The 17537-nt window shown below is 34.0% G+C and overlaps 1 protein-coding gene across 6 annotated transcripts in view; it reads left to right on the top strand.

Moving 5' to 3' along the window:
• The window catches only part of DMD (dystrophin), a 2312475-nt gene that overhangs the window by 184726 nt on the left and 2110212 nt on the right, over positions 1 to 17537 (top strand). For 2 of the 6 annotated variants that reach the window (XM_054251381.2, XM_054251373.2), the window contains exon 2: positions 8203 to 8264. The exons of the other annotated variants lie outside the window; for them this stretch is intronic. In XM_054251381.2, the coding sequence (XP_054107356.2) occupies positions 8231 to 8264 (34 nt within the window). In that variant the 5' untranslated portion in view covers positions 8203 to 8230. The remainder of the gene's footprint in view (positions 1 to 8202; positions 8265 to 17537) is intronic. 6 annotated transcript variants of the gene reach the window in all.

The following is a 17537-nucleotide window of genomic DNA, read 5'->3' as shown; positions in this document are numbered from 1 at the left end:
ACTGAAACATTCACTAAATGTAAGCTGTTATTGTTCTTCCTTAGATGCCTATGCAAAAGGCTCTCTGAGATGAGAGCACCAGACAGATCATCCCAGTTCTACCACTTAATCTTTTTTTGATTTGACTACACACAGGTTTCCTTAAATCTGAGCTTTAGTTTCCTCACCTGTAAAATAATGGAAAAATTCCTGGCCCCTCTTCACCTGGTTGCTGTGAAGATTAAATGAGATAATATATGGAAAAGTCTTAGCCTATAATAAGGTCTGGAACATGATCTAAATTTAATAAAATAACGAATTTTACTTATTACTATCTTAAACCTTTCATATGAATGTTAACTGCAAAACAGCATAACCAGTATTTACTCATTCACAATAGAAGGTAATAGGTTTCTGTTTCACTAATCAGAAAACTGAGCCTAAAAGAGGTTAAATTCCTTTCTTAGAACTACTAAGAGGATAATACACACTTCAAACTCAGGTATGTCTGACTCTGTAATCAATGTTTTTTTACTTCATGGTGCTTTCTTCCTATAAATTGACTATAATATGTACTAAATCATAAAAAAAGCTTTGTGCATTGGGTGACATAAATTTAAAGGGCATAGTGTATAATAGGCACTCAATAAATTTTTCCTTTTCCTCCTTCCCTAGGCAAGAACCGGTTTTCTTTCTTTGTTTAGCCAGCCAAGTGCCTTGGTCATAATATATGTAAATAGGCCTCGTATGTTGAATTTTAGGCTGCCATTTTGATTTTCGTAACAAATCTAGTTCTTCTTAAACTATTGCTTAGCTCTTCCAACAAAAACAGGCCTTCTAGTGACCCCACATGGAGTGATTTCAAAGCCACAGAGGGAAGATTGCTCTTCAGTTACTCCTGCAAACAGTGTCAAGGTCTCACAACTTTCACAAGAAGGGAAAAAACACAATTTTATATCAGTCTCTCTGCAAGTAATTAGATAGCTTCTTTGATTGTTCTGAGAACCTAAGAGGGAATCTTTCTGATATAGAAGGTGGATATGTCTCATATACTTTGCAACTCCACCTAAAACATGCATGGATCATCTTAAAGTACTACGTGGGAAACTTGATAGCCTTTTGGAAACAGAGAGAAAGCTAAGCTAACATTGAAGGAATTCAAGAAATTGTCAATGGAATTATGAACAACCGCATTGCAATAGACATCTAGACTCATAATTTATTTAGCTTCCTTTGGGATATGATTATTCTTAGGGGTCACATGATCCAATGCATGATCATTTGAGAATATTTGTGGCTACTATTATTTTTTAAATAGATCAATAGGTATGACATAATTTCATGCATGAATTTTATGTTAAGACATTCTCAATTTTGTTTTCATTTAAGTGATTAATGTCCATCTACTTCTTTCTTATTTTAATCCTACCCTAGTTTCAACCCATCCTCTTTTATTTTTTTCTTGTTTGAAGTTAACCCTAATTTCATGACTGAGCTTCTCTAAATTCCTTAATTAAGTCCTTTTGTCCATCCCAGTACAAGCTACAATCACTTTCCCCTAAATCTGTATTATTCATCTGGTTGTTAGATACTGCATTAAGTTAATATATGCAAATATAAGCTTTATAAATATAGAGACCAATGCAGTCCAATTTTGGGCAGATGCCACATTCAAGAAAACTATAACAAAAATGAATTAAGTAATTATGCACTTAAATAACTCAAAAGTAATAAAATAGATATGAAGAAATCCACAGCAACATTTATTATAAAATTCTTCTTTCTCTTCCTTGGTTTTATGGCTACTCGAGTCCCTAGGAGACTTTCAGTTTCTAATGCCCTGGAAACTCACCATTCCTCATCACCATCCTTTCCTGTAGGAACTTCCTTTTACCTGACTACCCTGCGTAGTCACAGAAGATGCACTCCTGACAGGAGATCCTCAAAACAGGTAGTAATCTCTTTGAGAAATATGAGATGTCTTCTGTTCTCCTTGTTGCTCCCATGACTGTCAGCTCTGAGGACTCTTGTCATTCCACATTCACTCTCAATTCTTCAGGGGTTGGGGATTCTTTTATTTTGTAGGTACCAATCTTGTTATATAGCTACAGTAATTTGTATGTGTTTTGATGTTTATTGACAAGAGTTTAAAGTCCTTAGAAATTGGAGTTAATTATTATCATCTTAGCTCCTTTCCCTCTGCCCTCTTATTTTCCAACACAGTGTCTTGAATTTTTATTACTTTATACTTTAGTTCTTGAGCGTGATTTGGTGAAATGTAGAACAGACTGTATGAATTACCTGAGCTTATTGTACTGTATGACATAATAATGGAAACATAAATAGACTATGATAAATCTTGACTTTTTCTTTACTCTGTCTAATATTTTATTGGTATTATTCATCTTGCTTGGATTGCAAAGTTCTTCTGAGAATTCCAGTATCTAATATTATTATCCTTCTATCAAGCTTATCATTCCCAACTGATATTCTATTAAGCCAGTATGAATGAACTACTATTTATGAGATTAGATTATGCACTTTAATGTCTAGAAAAAGCAAAAGTAATAAATACACTGAATCTGCCATTGAAAAGACAATTCAAATTGAAATGTTTCATTTTTTTTTAATTCCTCTCTGTTGAATCTGAGTATTCTTTTGGCACAATACAGCATAAAGGCTTCTGTACATCAAGTCATAGACTTGGAAATAAAATACAAACAACTACCCTTTCGATGAAAATACATAAACATCATAGCCACTTAGCCAATTTTTAAATTTAAAATGATAAATTCATGATTTTAGTTGGAGGGTAAACATGTATCTTTTTAAAAATCAAATGTAAACACAGAATCTATACTCCAGATATGATGTAGGCATGCACATAAAATTTTGCACATATTTTAGGAGATTCAAAGACCACTAGACTTCAAGTTAAGGACGTTTTCTCTAAATAAACTTAGTGATTGAATTATGAAAACCATAAACTGGGTTACTGACTGAATTATAGGAAAAATGTAGTGTATTAAAATAAAGTTTCAGGCTAATTAACATGATTTTACTAACAGTGTCAAGAGTATTTACCAAGTCCTGATTTTTCCTAATGTAAAAAAGGATTTGTTAAGAAGATCTTTCAATTAGTAATTTCTAAAACCCCTTCTAAGTAAGCTTTTATATCCTTGAAGAATGATGTCGATCAGTTTCACCTTATAGCAATTATCTCAATATATGTGATCTGTCACCTAGTCTTTTCTCTATTTTATTATTTCTGAGTTTGTCCAGAAAAAAATATTATCTGTATACAAGTGCATATACTATTTAATTTCATGTAATTAAATACCTTTGATAGGAACAGTTAATGTTAGACTAATAATGTTTTTAGATTACTGAAACATTAGGTGAAATACTTTCTCCTAATGTGTTAAATACAGGATAAGATCTTACATGATACTACCTTGGGAGTGTAATCTCTCCCAATAGTGTCTGTTTTGTCAAAGTTGACTCATTTAACTAGTTTGAGTGACCAGAGTTGTGTAAGTACATTTGGCAGTGGTGGTTGGGGAATGGACAAGACCAAACCATTCTTTCTTTCTGTTTCAATTCTTCTTCTTTATATATTAATGGTTGCTTATTCCTGAGATATCCTTAACCTCTCTCAAGAGGCTTGCTCACTTACCTTCATTACAACTTTACACCTCCACTGGTGGAAATGGAAAGATGGATGAAATTTTAGCCCCTGTTTAGGGCCAGCATCCAACTAGTCCTTCTTTCAGAAATTAATAAATAAAAACTTCTGGTATCTTTGAAAGGTTGCCTGTCCATGCTCTAGGCTTTAACTCAATAAATGATTTTAATGGAAACTGCAAATAGAAAGGAAATAAAAATAAGTCAAGGAATTAGCCAGAAAATACTGTAGTATATGTTGATAAAATTTTCCCAGGTTACCATACCCCCGGTAACAAGAACATGACTGGCCATATAGTAGATACTCAATAAAGATGTGTTGAATAAATTTGTTTAATATATTCCTTTTTATTCTTTTCCTCCTCTCTTCTTTCCCGTGTATTTCTAGTTACTCGCATTTATAATAATACATTCAGTACATTTTGTGTTTGCCTCAAGATGCAACATCAGGGAATCACCTGGAATTTCAAGTCAGGATGATCTGATTAGAACATCAGTTCTAAAATTGAGTATTTAGATATCCTTATCCTATCTATAAAATAGGATCACAAAATATCTCTCACAGGGTACAAAGCACAGCACCAAAATATATTAATAATAAGGCACATAAATGTTAGTTCATTCTCCCATCACCTTCTTAACTGTTTTGCTCTCTCTTCTGTTTCAAGAAAGTAAAATCCAAATCTCTACCAGAAAAAGTATATCTGACCACTCTAACTTGATAAAATGCAGCAATAAATTGCATGACTCATTTCTTAATTATTTTGCATGACTTACTAGAAGTATAAGACAGGGTACTTGAAGGATCTGTAAGGGGAAGCAAAAATCACATACATGGAAGTGGTTGGTTTCAAGTGTTTAAGAATAACCTATGAGTAGATAAACAAAAGAATCAGGACAATACAATAGACTGCAACCCAAGGTGGGAAAAACTGTAAAAGAAATAGCTTTAAAGGTCTCAAATCTGCTTTCAAAATGCTGGGATCTAGTTTTCGTAAATTAGAGTTCTCAGTAAATGTGGGACAAGTCCCAGCTGTACTATAGCATTAACATTAAAACTAAGCCATGTCTCGAGTCTCCTTTTCCCTTAAACCCCCAGAGGTTTCAAACCAGAGAGATGGTCAAAATAGATTCCGCTACTACTTCCCCTTACCCAATAAGAAGCTCTCATCTGTTGTATTTCCATTTTGAGGCATTAAGACAGCTGAGAGGGAGAGCGAGTTTAAAGAAGGAGTGCTCAATCCATCTGGTCTGTTTTTTTCCAAAATTGCAAAAGTTATCATTTCAGTAACATTATATGTTGTTAAGCTTATACAAGAAATCTGATTTTAAAACTTAGTGTAGAACCACAGCAACAAAAATTGTCATATTGTCAGAAGGATTGACGCATAGATCAATTGAACAAAATAAAGCCTCCAGAAATGGACCCATATGAACATGCCCAACATATTTTTGACAAAGGTTCTAAATAAATTCAGCAGAGGAAGAACAGAGTTTTCAACAAATGGTGCTGGAGCAGTGAGACATCCACGGGAAAAACACAATGTACCTTGACCTGGACCTCACACCTACTACAGAAATTCACAGATTAGAGTGAGACTGTTTTTCTCTTTCTTATAGAAATCATGTCCATGCTGTCTATTTCTGTGTTGTTCAATATGGTAGCCACTTGCCATGTATGACCCTTGGAATGTAGGTAGCATGAATTGAGATGTACCAAAAATGTAAAATACATACTGAACTTTGAAGACTTAGTATAAAAATAATATGACACATCTCATTAATAATTTTATATGCATTGCATCTCGAAATAATAGTATTTGGGATCTGTTTGGTTAAATAAAATACAGTATGGATGGTAGTTTTACCCATTTCTCATTATTTGCAATGTGGGTATCAGAAAAATTAAAATTACTTATGTGGCTTTCATCATAGTTCTATTGCTCATAGCTAGCATAATCTATAATTTCTAGTTTCAGTTTCTTTACATTTGAATGAGTAATGAAAGATACTTGTGAAGCAATCTGTACATAGAACTAAAGATTTTTATTATTTTTAATAAAATTTTACATTTGTCCAAGCATTTGAATCATTTTGCAGCCATATTTATTATTTCTAAAACATTCTCTTTAGATTTTGCATAAATAAACAGTGTATGACTGTTAAACATATGACTTAATAAATATTCAACAGGATCTAGTCTAGTTACTTAGGAATGGAGAAGCCCTTGTCTTCATGGAGCTTACATTTTTCAGTTGATAATCTTTATGTAACTATAGAAATAATTATAACTGGCTTAACTAAATTAGCTTGTGTACATATGCAGCTAATGAGAGCAGAACCTCATGGGCCTACCAACGAGTTGACTATTATCTGAAAGTATCCATCGTGCCCTGGGCATTAGCCAATGTGCTTTCCAGAGGAAATGCAGGGTGTTTGTTAATCTAGCAAAAAGTAGGCATTGGTTACATGGAGGTCAGTTCAGAGATTTTCCTCTGTACTATGTTATGTTGACTAGTTGCTTTTTTGACTCTCTCCCTAGATTCTGAATTCATCAAGAGTTTTTGGAGCGGGGCTAGGGAAATAAAAAACTACACATTAGGTACAATATACACTACTTGGGTGACAGGTGCACTAAAATCTTAGAATTCACCTCCATAGAATGCAACTGTATACCAAAAAAACTACTTCCACACCTATTAAAATTAGAAAGGAAATAAAAAGAAAAATAATTTTAAAAGTTTAACTGCTTGTTAGCACCTATGCCAGTGACTGGTAAATGGTAAGTGTAAATAAACCATCTGATGAATGAAATAGTTTTAGAAAACATTAATTCAAAATTTAAACCAGTCAATATCACATTCAAGCCAGATTGCCCAACCTAGTACATCATGACCACTGACTTCAATCTTTAATATGGATTGTCTAAGTCATTGGCTGGAAAAGAGCATCTGTCTTTGTTCTGTCCTCTGAAGTAAACACTTGAAATCAGTTTACACACTCACTTAGACATTTTTGTTGTTTAGAAATATATGTAATGGAACCTTTAGGCTAGATTTAGAAGAGAAGTAAGCTGTCATTACCCAAAGAGTATTAACCTGATCAATAAATTGGTAGCTCTAGGGCATAAAGTCCATTTGTATTGTTTCAGAGGCCTTAGTGTCTAGTAGTTTTTCTAGCTATTGATTTTTGCAAATGTACAAAATTAACAATTGTGAGAGGGCTTTTAACAAGCTTGATTTCAGTTGAAATGATATGAAGAGTAATTGTTTTTTTTCTGTTCATTGGATAATAAAACCATTTATGTAATTGGGAGGCCCCAATACTTTTGAAGGTAAATGTGATGAGAAACAAATATTCAAAGATTTTATGCATGCAAGAGATTCAATAGAGGCCAAAAAAAAAAAATACCTGTCTTCTAGAGAGCTGACAGAAATCAATCTTATTTGGAAATTCAAAAAATATTCATGCATTTCTGTGTTCTGTGTCAGTTATATTATTTATATAATAAACTTTTTTATATTGCTTTTTATTTGAAATTATCAATCCTATAATTAATTATTTTTACTTTGGGAATATAACTATATTCTTTATGCCTTCTTTTTGATTTTGTCACTATGATCACCAAAAGCTTCTCCCCATCAATAATCCTGGCAGACACCCAGCTACACTCACAGCATCATCAATAAACCTCAGTGTACTATACTGAATTAATTACTAATTTTTCCTCATTGACTTCTGTTTTCCACAATTCAATTTTTTTTTCTAATTTTCATTTATTTGTTTGCCTTCTTCCTAAAGAAGGCTCATGTAGGTTTGTATATGTGACACCAATATCCCTTTAATATATTTATTTTCCTCGATGTTTCTAAATAGGGTTAAATTTATCTTAAAACCTAAATTATCTGAATAAAAGTTTATAAGAAATAAGCTATATATCAGGAATTTTCTAGGATTCAAATTCAAAACTAACTTTCAAAATATGGCTAATAATTCAAAGGTCAACCAAACACCTGAGCTTACTACAGTCCCAGTACTATTCAGGTCAAAATCAAGACTTGGCAGGATTGTAGGAGCCTACCTTTTTTTGATGTTAAAAAATGTACAGTAAATAAAGTTGTTTTTTGTTCAACAGTATTTTGAAAGTAGTAATTGACACATTGTGTATATGTTGGCCATTAGACATAAATGTGACTTTACCAATTTATTTTCACTACATTGTGCAGAATTCTGGCAACTTAGATAAAATATTTAAACACCTAAATATTTTAAAATATTTAAACACAAACACACACACAAGCACACACACTATTCTTCCATGCCCCTAATCTTTCTCTTTACCTTAGAGTTCAAGTGTAGCCATGATTTGACATCACAAAATAGAAAGAGTACTGTTGGTTTACCTGTGAAATTACTTTTATCAAGCCATTAATAGTACTTACTGTGTGTCAGACGTTTTTCTAAGCACTTTGTAAATATTACCTCATTGAATCTTTATAAAACCTTTAAATGATACATGATATTATTATCACTTTACAGAAAAAGAATTTAAGACCCTGGATGATTAATGAACATGCTGAAGGCCACACCATTCATAACTGGTAAATGGGAAGTGACTCTGGGCCATTTTGTCCCCAAGTCCAAGCTTTTAATTATTTTGCTCTGCTCTTACTAGACATGATATTGCTGAGAGAGGTTTTGGTCCCCTATGCTTGAATATAAATATGATAACTAAGTCATCTTCTTTTCCATACTCAGATTTTACTCTCAAAATCATTTTTCTGTGCCACACATATTTTAACAATTTTTCACTAGATAGTTGCTCTTCTGAGTAGAAATTGACTCTAAAATACAGACAAAAAGAAATTATATTTACGATAAAGTAAAAAAAAATCATGGGTAAATAATACATTAGAATATATGATTCAATTTTTGCAACTTTCATGTAAGTCTAATTTATTTCAAACAATAAAGTTAAAAATCTTTCAAATAATTACTATTCGAATTGAAGAATATAAATTGAAGCAGTATCACTTACTGCATAATTCAAGGACACAATTTTCAAGTTATATTCTCTATAAACAGTGTGCCCTGAAGTCATGCAATGAGAAAGATCTAAATCAAAGTTAGTTTATCTACATTAAAATGTATAAAAGAATAATAGAAAAACAAACTGAACCAAGGACAATAATCTAGATTACTCTCCAGCTTTCATAACTGTGTTTTCAAATGTTCTTTGGCAGAAATTATTCAAGCATTGTCTCCTACTACAGAAAGAATTCTCAGGACTTCTCAGAAATATGTCAGTTTTTAATAATACCAATACCTGATAGGAGAGCAGGGACAATTTTAGTGTCGTTCATAGATGTATCCCAGAACCAAGACAGCACCTGGTCCATAGTAGGTACTTAATTTGTGGAATGGATAAGCAAATCAGTGATACATACTGATGGTACTTTTTCTATGTTAAGCCACTTATAAATGTGTTAATATCCCATTCATAGCCTCCTAGATTTATTTCAGTAGAAATTAATTCTTTTATTTGATAGGCTAGTAAAAGGCAGATTAGACAGTTTAAATTGCTCATTCACTCAATGAATACACATTGTATATATATTTGAATATATATATATATTCAAAAATAAAGCCCAGCCATCACTTTTTGTACAAGGTTCTTTCTAGTATATTTCATTCTTTGAAATGAAAAGAGGAGAGATTATATTAAAAGAAATTTTAAAAAAATAGACATAGTATATAAATCACACTTTTTTGGGATACATACTCCATAATATCTGAAAAAGTAATAAGGAAAGTCACTGATATTTAATAGAGGAATGATCTGAAAACTTTACAAATCAAAATAAGTTTGTGCTTTCAAAGATTAGAAATTAGGTATTTCTCTTATTGAATTCATCTGTATATAGAAAATTATGCTGTATTATTTCACTATAAGTTTTGTTTGTTTGTTTTGAGACGAAGTCTCTTTCTGTCGCCAGGCTGGAGTGCAGTGGTGCAATCTCTGCTCCCTGCAACCTCTGCCTCCTGGGTTCAAGCGATTCTCCTGCCTCAGCTTCCTGAGTAGCTGGGACTACATGCGGGTCCCACTACGCCTGGCTAATTTTTTGTATTTTTAGTAGAGACAGGATTTCACCATGTTAGCCAGGATGGTCTCGATCTCATGATCTCATGATCTGCCCTCCTCTGCTTCCCAATGTGCTGAGATTACAGGTGTGAGCCACCATGCCCGGCCCACTATAAGTTTTAATTCAGGAGTATTGATTCCTATTTGGAAAGGGAAATATTTCTTAAATTTACTTCCATTTTTTTAAAGAATAATCCTCTGTTAATCTCTTCTCACATCTTCTCATATATCTTATCTCACTTTTAATTTCCTGTAAGCTTATCATTCCTGTTAAAGTATTCCTTGCCTTTTCTCAGCGATGATTGATAGTGATATTGTTGAGCTGTGTCTCTTTCTAACACCTAGACTATTATTCAAACTATATCAATCGCCCCATTATATTTTTAAAATCTAGAATATACTGCTGAGATCTCTCTTGACCTGATATTCCTGTATCTTGCCATCTCCAATTTCCCACACTGAGCATCTTTCCTTCCTTCAGCATCCTTTCCAATCAGTTTAGAAAGCTGCCCTTAATCTGCTATTCTGTTGCCAAAACAACATCGTTAATCACTTTCAGTTACCTTCTTTTCTTCCTATACATCAATACTTGAGCACTTCCTTTACCTTCAGTTACTGCTCCACTATAGCTGCCTGGTTTTAACACCACATCTTCTTGTCCTGTGTGTTCCAGTTTTCCTCCTCTTCTTACCTGATGACCTTGTTTTCTTTTTATGCTATTATTACCTTCATTTTATTTTCTATGCATGAGCATTGCAAATTACAAAATCATCTCTTTCCCCCTTTGTTTACTACTTAGTTGGTTCTGGTACTTCTTTTATTGTGTTTGTATAAATATGTACTCAGAGCAATTGAGGAAAGAACACCTAGATGAATTGTGATCCTATGTTGTCCCTTAGCTGAGAAACTGAGAAACGTTTCATTCCTGAGCTGTATTATTTGTCTTTTCTCTGAATACATTTATTTTTCATACTGGCTATTCTTCTTTATATTCTAAATGCACCTTTGTGTAATTTAGGTGAAATCATTGGAATTATAAATTGTTTCGTTAACAGTTGTGAGTCACACTTACTACAGACATGTGTTTATCAAAAATTTTACAAGAAAAATAGCATCATACCCAGGCATTCCCCACATTTCCTCAAGCCACAGAAGAAGTTTTTGATGGATGTTCTTGCTTATTGCATGCTTTAAAACTTGACAGACATAAAAGATTATCTTTTCCTGCTGCCGAAGTTTAAGTTATTTTTCCCCTAACTTTTATTCACACTTCCAATTATGAACTTCTAACACATAAAGAAAATAGAGATTTTTGCCATGCAATGCTGAAACCCAAACTGACATGTAGGAGGAAGGAGCAGAAGTTCTGTGGGTTTGTCAGGATGGTAAGGACATGTTGTTTTTAGAATTAGTTATTAGAGTCAGTGAGTTTATTAGGCTGAAGTAGAAAACTGTATGTTATTAGTCAAATTTAAATTAAATTCCTAAACTCAAGTCCCTTATAGCTCAAAATCTGTAGATTTAAGTAAGCACATCTAGAAATGTCCTAATATCACATTGAAGGAGATGTTCAATATGATTTTAATTTAGCTGTCAAAGTCTGTATTCAAAAAAAAAAAAAAAAGGAAAGTACTGCAAAGTGAATAATAACCTCAAGTGCCAACCCTAATTAATTGATAGTATCTTCTTGAAATAAAATGTGGAGGTCCCATCTGGTCTCTGTAGGAGAGTGCAGTGATCTATTAGCCATGCTTACCATCAGCCCAGGAGTAGGAAGGGAACAGGATTGTTGATTGCCTGTGGACCCTGTTCTGCTAGAACAGTTTTTGTATTAAAGTCTGCATTTCAGGCCTGGCAAATTGTTAATCAGACCATTTATTTTCTAATATATCCTCCGTTATTTTTGATACTTGGTTAAAGGTATGCTGTGAAAGTAGTGTAATATTAATGACTCCCAAAAAGAGTTTATGCCTCTGAAATATCGATACATGATTCTTCTTCAATAACTCTGTTTATCTGTGCTTAGAAAGTAAGCCAGGGAGTTTACAAACTATTGCATTATTAAATTTTGGCATGTGTGTTTATTATTGATAATCTAAAGGTGAATTTATTAAGCTCTACACTGGCTAAGGAACAAGACTAATGATTACAGTTAAACAGCCCAATCATATTTAGCAAGTAAATAAGAACTTAAATTATAAAGCTTCCAGTGACAGCTTAAAACTCAGAAATTGCCAGTTTTTTTAGATTTAGCAATAAATATATTTTTAAAATATTTATTTCTAGTGTTACACAGATAAATTTGGCACAAGCTTTTCCCTTCCTTTTGTGAAAAACTTGCTTTGTGATTATCCTGTCCACTATTTTGTGTGTAATACTCTGTCATATCAAATTCAATTAATTAAACAACCTTTAAGGGTGTGGACCCGCCTTGGTCTATAACAACGGGCAACTTCAAGGAGACGAAGTGATTTTTAAATTCCTGTCTAAAAACTCTATTCAATATATAAAATTAAGCAGAAAAAAAGTAGCTATAGTCTTTACTGGAGAACCATGCAGCAGGGTGGGGGGAAACATATGGATTTCATTTTGACAAGTGAAGAAAAACGTTATGAAGACACACAATACAATAAAAAAAGAACTCACAGCATTTAACAGCAGATTGGCTGTGAGTAGCAGAGGCTCATGCGGAGTCAACAATGACTTTCTAAGATTTTAGCTTAGGAAACATGAGTGGGTTGACTTCCATGTTGTGTTCTGGAAGTTGAGAATGTTTTCACTTTGAAGAACTTTTAACCTCCTCTACAACACTTTTGAGTTTCAAGGTCCCCTTATCACTATGAGTAAGAGAGAAATGTAATTCTGAGCACATTTCTCCTGAAACTTCTGTGTATTTTGAAAAGTTGTCTTGACCCAAAGAGGTCTGTTATAAATATCTATTCTGTAAGGATTTGGTTCCATCATTTTCACACCTGTGACTGGCCTGAACATATCACAGTGTTTTAGGATAAAATAGAAATGTTATGAGTTCATTTTTAAATTGTATGTATTTTTCAAATTTGTATTAAGTGAAGCCATGGGAAGATGGCAAAGTCTATTATTTGCCTTCTGTGCACTGAGAGTTCCATCAGAGGTGGACCTTCCTCCAGTTTATTAGAGAATTTTAAAATGGCAAACTTCTGTCAATAGTTTATGCTGTTTCTAGACCAAATATAACAAATAATAACATAATATTTCAGGTCATTCTCAGAAGCAGTAAAATGCTATTAAGCTACTAAAAATTTTTGGAGCACAATCACATGATAGGAATTACTTACACAAACATATAAATAATAAAAATATTACAGAGTCTTAAGTGAGGAAGAATTTGATAATGCTAAAAAAAAAGCAGCATAAAAACAGAGGTCAGAAAGTGATTTAGATAATTTGACATAGAACAGCCTTTATCTTTTAGGTTATGGCTCTCAAAATATCCAAAACCAATATTTTTAGTGTGTGCGTGTGTTTTCTGATTCTACGATTTGACCCACTCTTCCAACAGCAGTCCTCTGCCTCTTCCAATCCCTCAGACTCAAAACCTTTGAGTCAGTTTTAAATATTTGACCCTTTTATTCAGCTCTCAGTAAATCCACATTTGACACATCTATTCACTTTTATCTTTTTCTAAGTGCTATTTTCCTACTGCAGAGCTTCATCTCCATTTTCTTACTAATTATTTTTTCAACTTTCAAAGAATCCTGTAAGTTTACACTTATTCAAATGAATTTGAACCATGCCTTGGTCCTGCTTTAAAGCCTATACTACATTGATTTGAGCATACAGTCTGGCAGTTAAAGTCTCTAACCATTGGATCACAAGCTAATTATTTAAAATGGTATTTGGTATTTTAATGGCACTTTATAATTTCAGACTTTCCACAGTTATTTTATTCGATTTTCTACAAAATCATATGTGACAGGTAGTTTTTATTACCTATCTCTTATCCAAGAGGAATATAAGATTCTTTGAAATTTTGCAACTTACAAACTACAAATCTAGCAGGTGTTAGCTGTGAAACTTGAACTCATTTCCTCAGATTCTGAAAGGGTGTTTTAGTCACACTACCCCCAGCAGCTTCCCTCTCCATCCAACTCTCACTGTCCAGATCATGTTCCATAATCAGAGTTATAGAAAATTTATAATTACCTTCCCCATCCAAAGGCTTACTCTGCCACAGCTCACTTTCAGCTCTTTGACAATTAATTTTGGAAATATGAATGGAAAATAACTTAGTAACTTAACAACTTCAGATTAGTGTAGGGATAGTTTCAGGAGTAAATTAAATGTTGTTAACTATGGGAGAGAAAGACAAATAATGTAGTAAAAAATATTGAAAAGGAGTAAATGGTAAAGCCTTGTGAGATAAACTCTCTCTACTCTTGAACTTAATTGTGGTAGATATAGAGCTCAGAATAGGTTTTGTGAGATGGGAAGGAGGAATTCTAAGAGCTGTTATTGAGAAATTAAAGGGTTACCTGGGAATACTACATGTTTCAGAAACAGCAAAAGCTGGGCTTGATTTCTGGTTGTCATTTATTAGTCATGTAAATTTGGTTGTGTTGTTTAATCTTTTCAACCTCAGATTTATCAGTAATAAAATGGGAATAAAATATCACCCTTGGCCGGGTGCGGTGGCTCACACCTGTAATCCCAGCACTTTGGGAGGCTGAGGTGGGCATATCATGAGGTCAAGATATCAAGACCATCCTGGCCAACATGGTGAAACCTTGTCTCTACTAAAAGTATAAAAATTAGCTGGGTGTAGTGGCACGTGCCTGTAGTCACAGTTACTAGGGAGGCCGAGGCAGGAGAATCGCTTAAATCTGGGAGGCTGAGGTTGCAGTGAGCTGAGATCAGCCATTCTGCTTCCTAAAATACTGAATGTAATACATATAAAGAGTTTGGTAAGAAATAGGTACTCATACATAACAAACAGTCTTATTCTCTACCAGCATTTGACCTTGGGCGCATTATTTAACCTCTCACTGTTCCTCAATCTACTCTTCTGTAAACATGGGGAAAATAATAGTACCTACACCTTGTTGGACTGTTGATAATTAAAAGAGCAGCCGCCATGTGTAATACTCTTAGGTCAGTGCTCAATAAATAAAATAAATGATGTGACTAATTGATGAAGACAAAAGTCTTGTGTTTCCTTTAGAAAGATGATCTAAGTATACTGAGACTCAATTTCCTCATCTGTAGGATTAGGACAGTAATTTTTCCTTTAATGTTTTGCTTTAGTATTACATGAGATATGTGACATATTTCATATGCAAGAGAATGTGATTACAATACAAAGAGTTCTGGAATATCAAATATGTTACAAAATTTGAGGAGAAATTGTTAGAGCAGTAGAGAATTTTTAACACCTAGCTTGGACATTGAAGTCCTTGATAGAGTTCCAACTTAAATAAGATTAAAGGTTTAAAAATTCTTAGTTTTGTCTTTAAATTTTGTTATACTGTCTTAAAGTTTGCTTAAAAAAATTGCTGTCTAGTAAGTTTACTAGATCATCACTGGCAGGCAAGACAAAGATTATCATCTGGATGAGTTCTGTTTGTTAGAGATAGTAAACACTTGATATCTTCTCAACACCCTTTGAGAGAAACTCACATTTCCTCTTGATAAATGAGGTCAGATATTGGTATTATATTTAATGGGTTCTTCGAAAGGTGACAATCTAAGATCACTGAAGGACTTTAGAATCCTTTCTGGGTTTTGAATAACAGATTTTTAAACTTGACTTTGCCCTGCCAAATTTATGTATTTGTTTAAATGGAATGTAGTTAAGGGTTCCATGTCCCATGGTGCTATTTTTGCATGCCCGGGCATGCTCAGCTGAGAACGTAGGTAAGGACTGAAATTCAGCCCTATGTAAAGGCATCCAAGTCACACTCCTGGGACTGTCTGCCCTGAGGAAGTAGAGCCTTCCTTCACATAGAGGCAATGTCCCTGACCAGACTGTGGCCCTGGTAGCTGAGTCCTCCCTAGAGGACACCTTGCCTCTATTTCTCCTAAACGTGTTGCAGATATCCCTTGACTTACAATGGGGTTATGTCCCAATAAACCTACCAAAATTTGAAAGTATTATAAGTGGAAAAGGCATTTAATATACCTAACCTAACAAATATCATAGCTTAGACTAGTCTACCTTATACATGCTCAGAACACTGAAATTAGCCTACATTTGGGAAAAAATATCTAACAGAAATTGTATTTTATAATAAAGTATTGAGTATCTTAAGAAATTTATTCAGCACTATACTTAAAGTGAAAACCAGAATGGTTGTATGGATACTCAAAGTGTGGTTTCTACTGAATGTGTACTAGTTTGTACCATTGCAAAGTCAAAAAATTGTCTTTGCAAAGTGGAACCGCTGTAAATTGGGGATTGTCAGTGTATAGTTTAAAGGTAGGCCTGGTGTTGTTGTTTTAATAAAAAATTATGTGAAAGTGACATACATACAAGTTAATAAATTTTCCAAGAATAGAAAGTAAATGATTTAGTTAAAAACTAAAAGACATGTCAGATAATATGGGAATAATAGTGTTCAACATGGAATTAGGAGTTGGGAAAGTAAAGTTTGAAAGGGGGACGGCGGTGTCACCAAGTGTCAGCGCACGGTAGGCATGGACAGAAAAGTTAAGTTTGTGGTAAAGTCTGAAAAGCTGTCTGTTGTGTCTGACCATGAATGGGGTGCTTGTATGGAGGTGGCTTGGGGGCCATTGTTGGTCAGAATAATCAATACATGCAGAAATATGAAAGGAATTTGATGGCCCAGCACAGTGGTTCACACCTGTAATCTCATTATTTTGGGAGGCTGAGGTAAGTGGATCATTAGAGGTCAGGAGTTCTAGACCAGCCTGGCCAACATGGTGAAACCCTCCCCCTACTAAAAATTCAAAAATTGACCAGGCATGGTAGTGGGTGCTTGTAGTCCCAGCTACTCAGAAGGCTGAGGCAGGAGAATTGCTTGAACCCAGGAGGTGGAGGTTACAGAGAGCCAAGGTCATGCCACTGCACTTCAGCCTGGGCAACAGAACAATACTCTGTCTCAAAAAAAAAAAAAAAAAAAAAAAGAACAAGAAGAAGAAAGAAATATGAAAGGTATTTGTGAGGTTAAAAGTACCAAATATAAATGTTATACAGAGAAAACTTGATTGTATTAAAATTTTAATTAAAAATTGAGGTATTCGATTCCTCAGGTATCTAGAACCAGAAATACCATTTGATCCAGCTATTCCATTACTGGGTATATACCCAAAGGATTATAAATCATTCTAATATAAAGACACATGCACACATATGTTTATTACAGCACTATTCACAATAACAAAGACATGGAACCAACCCAAATGCCCATCAATGATAGACTGGATAAAGAAAATGTGGCACATATACACCACAGAATATTATGCAGCCATAAAAAACGATGAGTTCATGTCCTTTGCAGGGGCATGGATTAGGCTGGAAACCATCATTCTCAGCAAACTAAGACAGGAACAGAAAACCAAACACTACATGTTCTCACTCATAAGTGGGAGCTGAACAATGAGAACACATGGACACAGGGAGGGGAACATCACACACAGGGGTTTGTCAAGGGTTCATGGGTTAGGGGAGGGATAGAATTAGGAAAAATACCTAATGTAGTTGATGGGTTGATAGGTGCAGTGAACCACCATGGCA

The sequence above is a fragment of the Callithrix jacchus genome, chromosome X (genome assembly GCF_049354715.1).
Source record: "Callithrix jacchus isolate 240 chromosome X, calJac240_pri, whole genome shotgun sequence".
Taxonomy (NCBI): Eukaryota; Metazoa; Chordata; class Mammalia; order Primates; family Cebidae; genus Callithrix; species Callithrix jacchus.
Note: the sequence above shows the minus strand (reverse complement) of the source record. Positions and strands in the feature narration are given on the sequence as shown.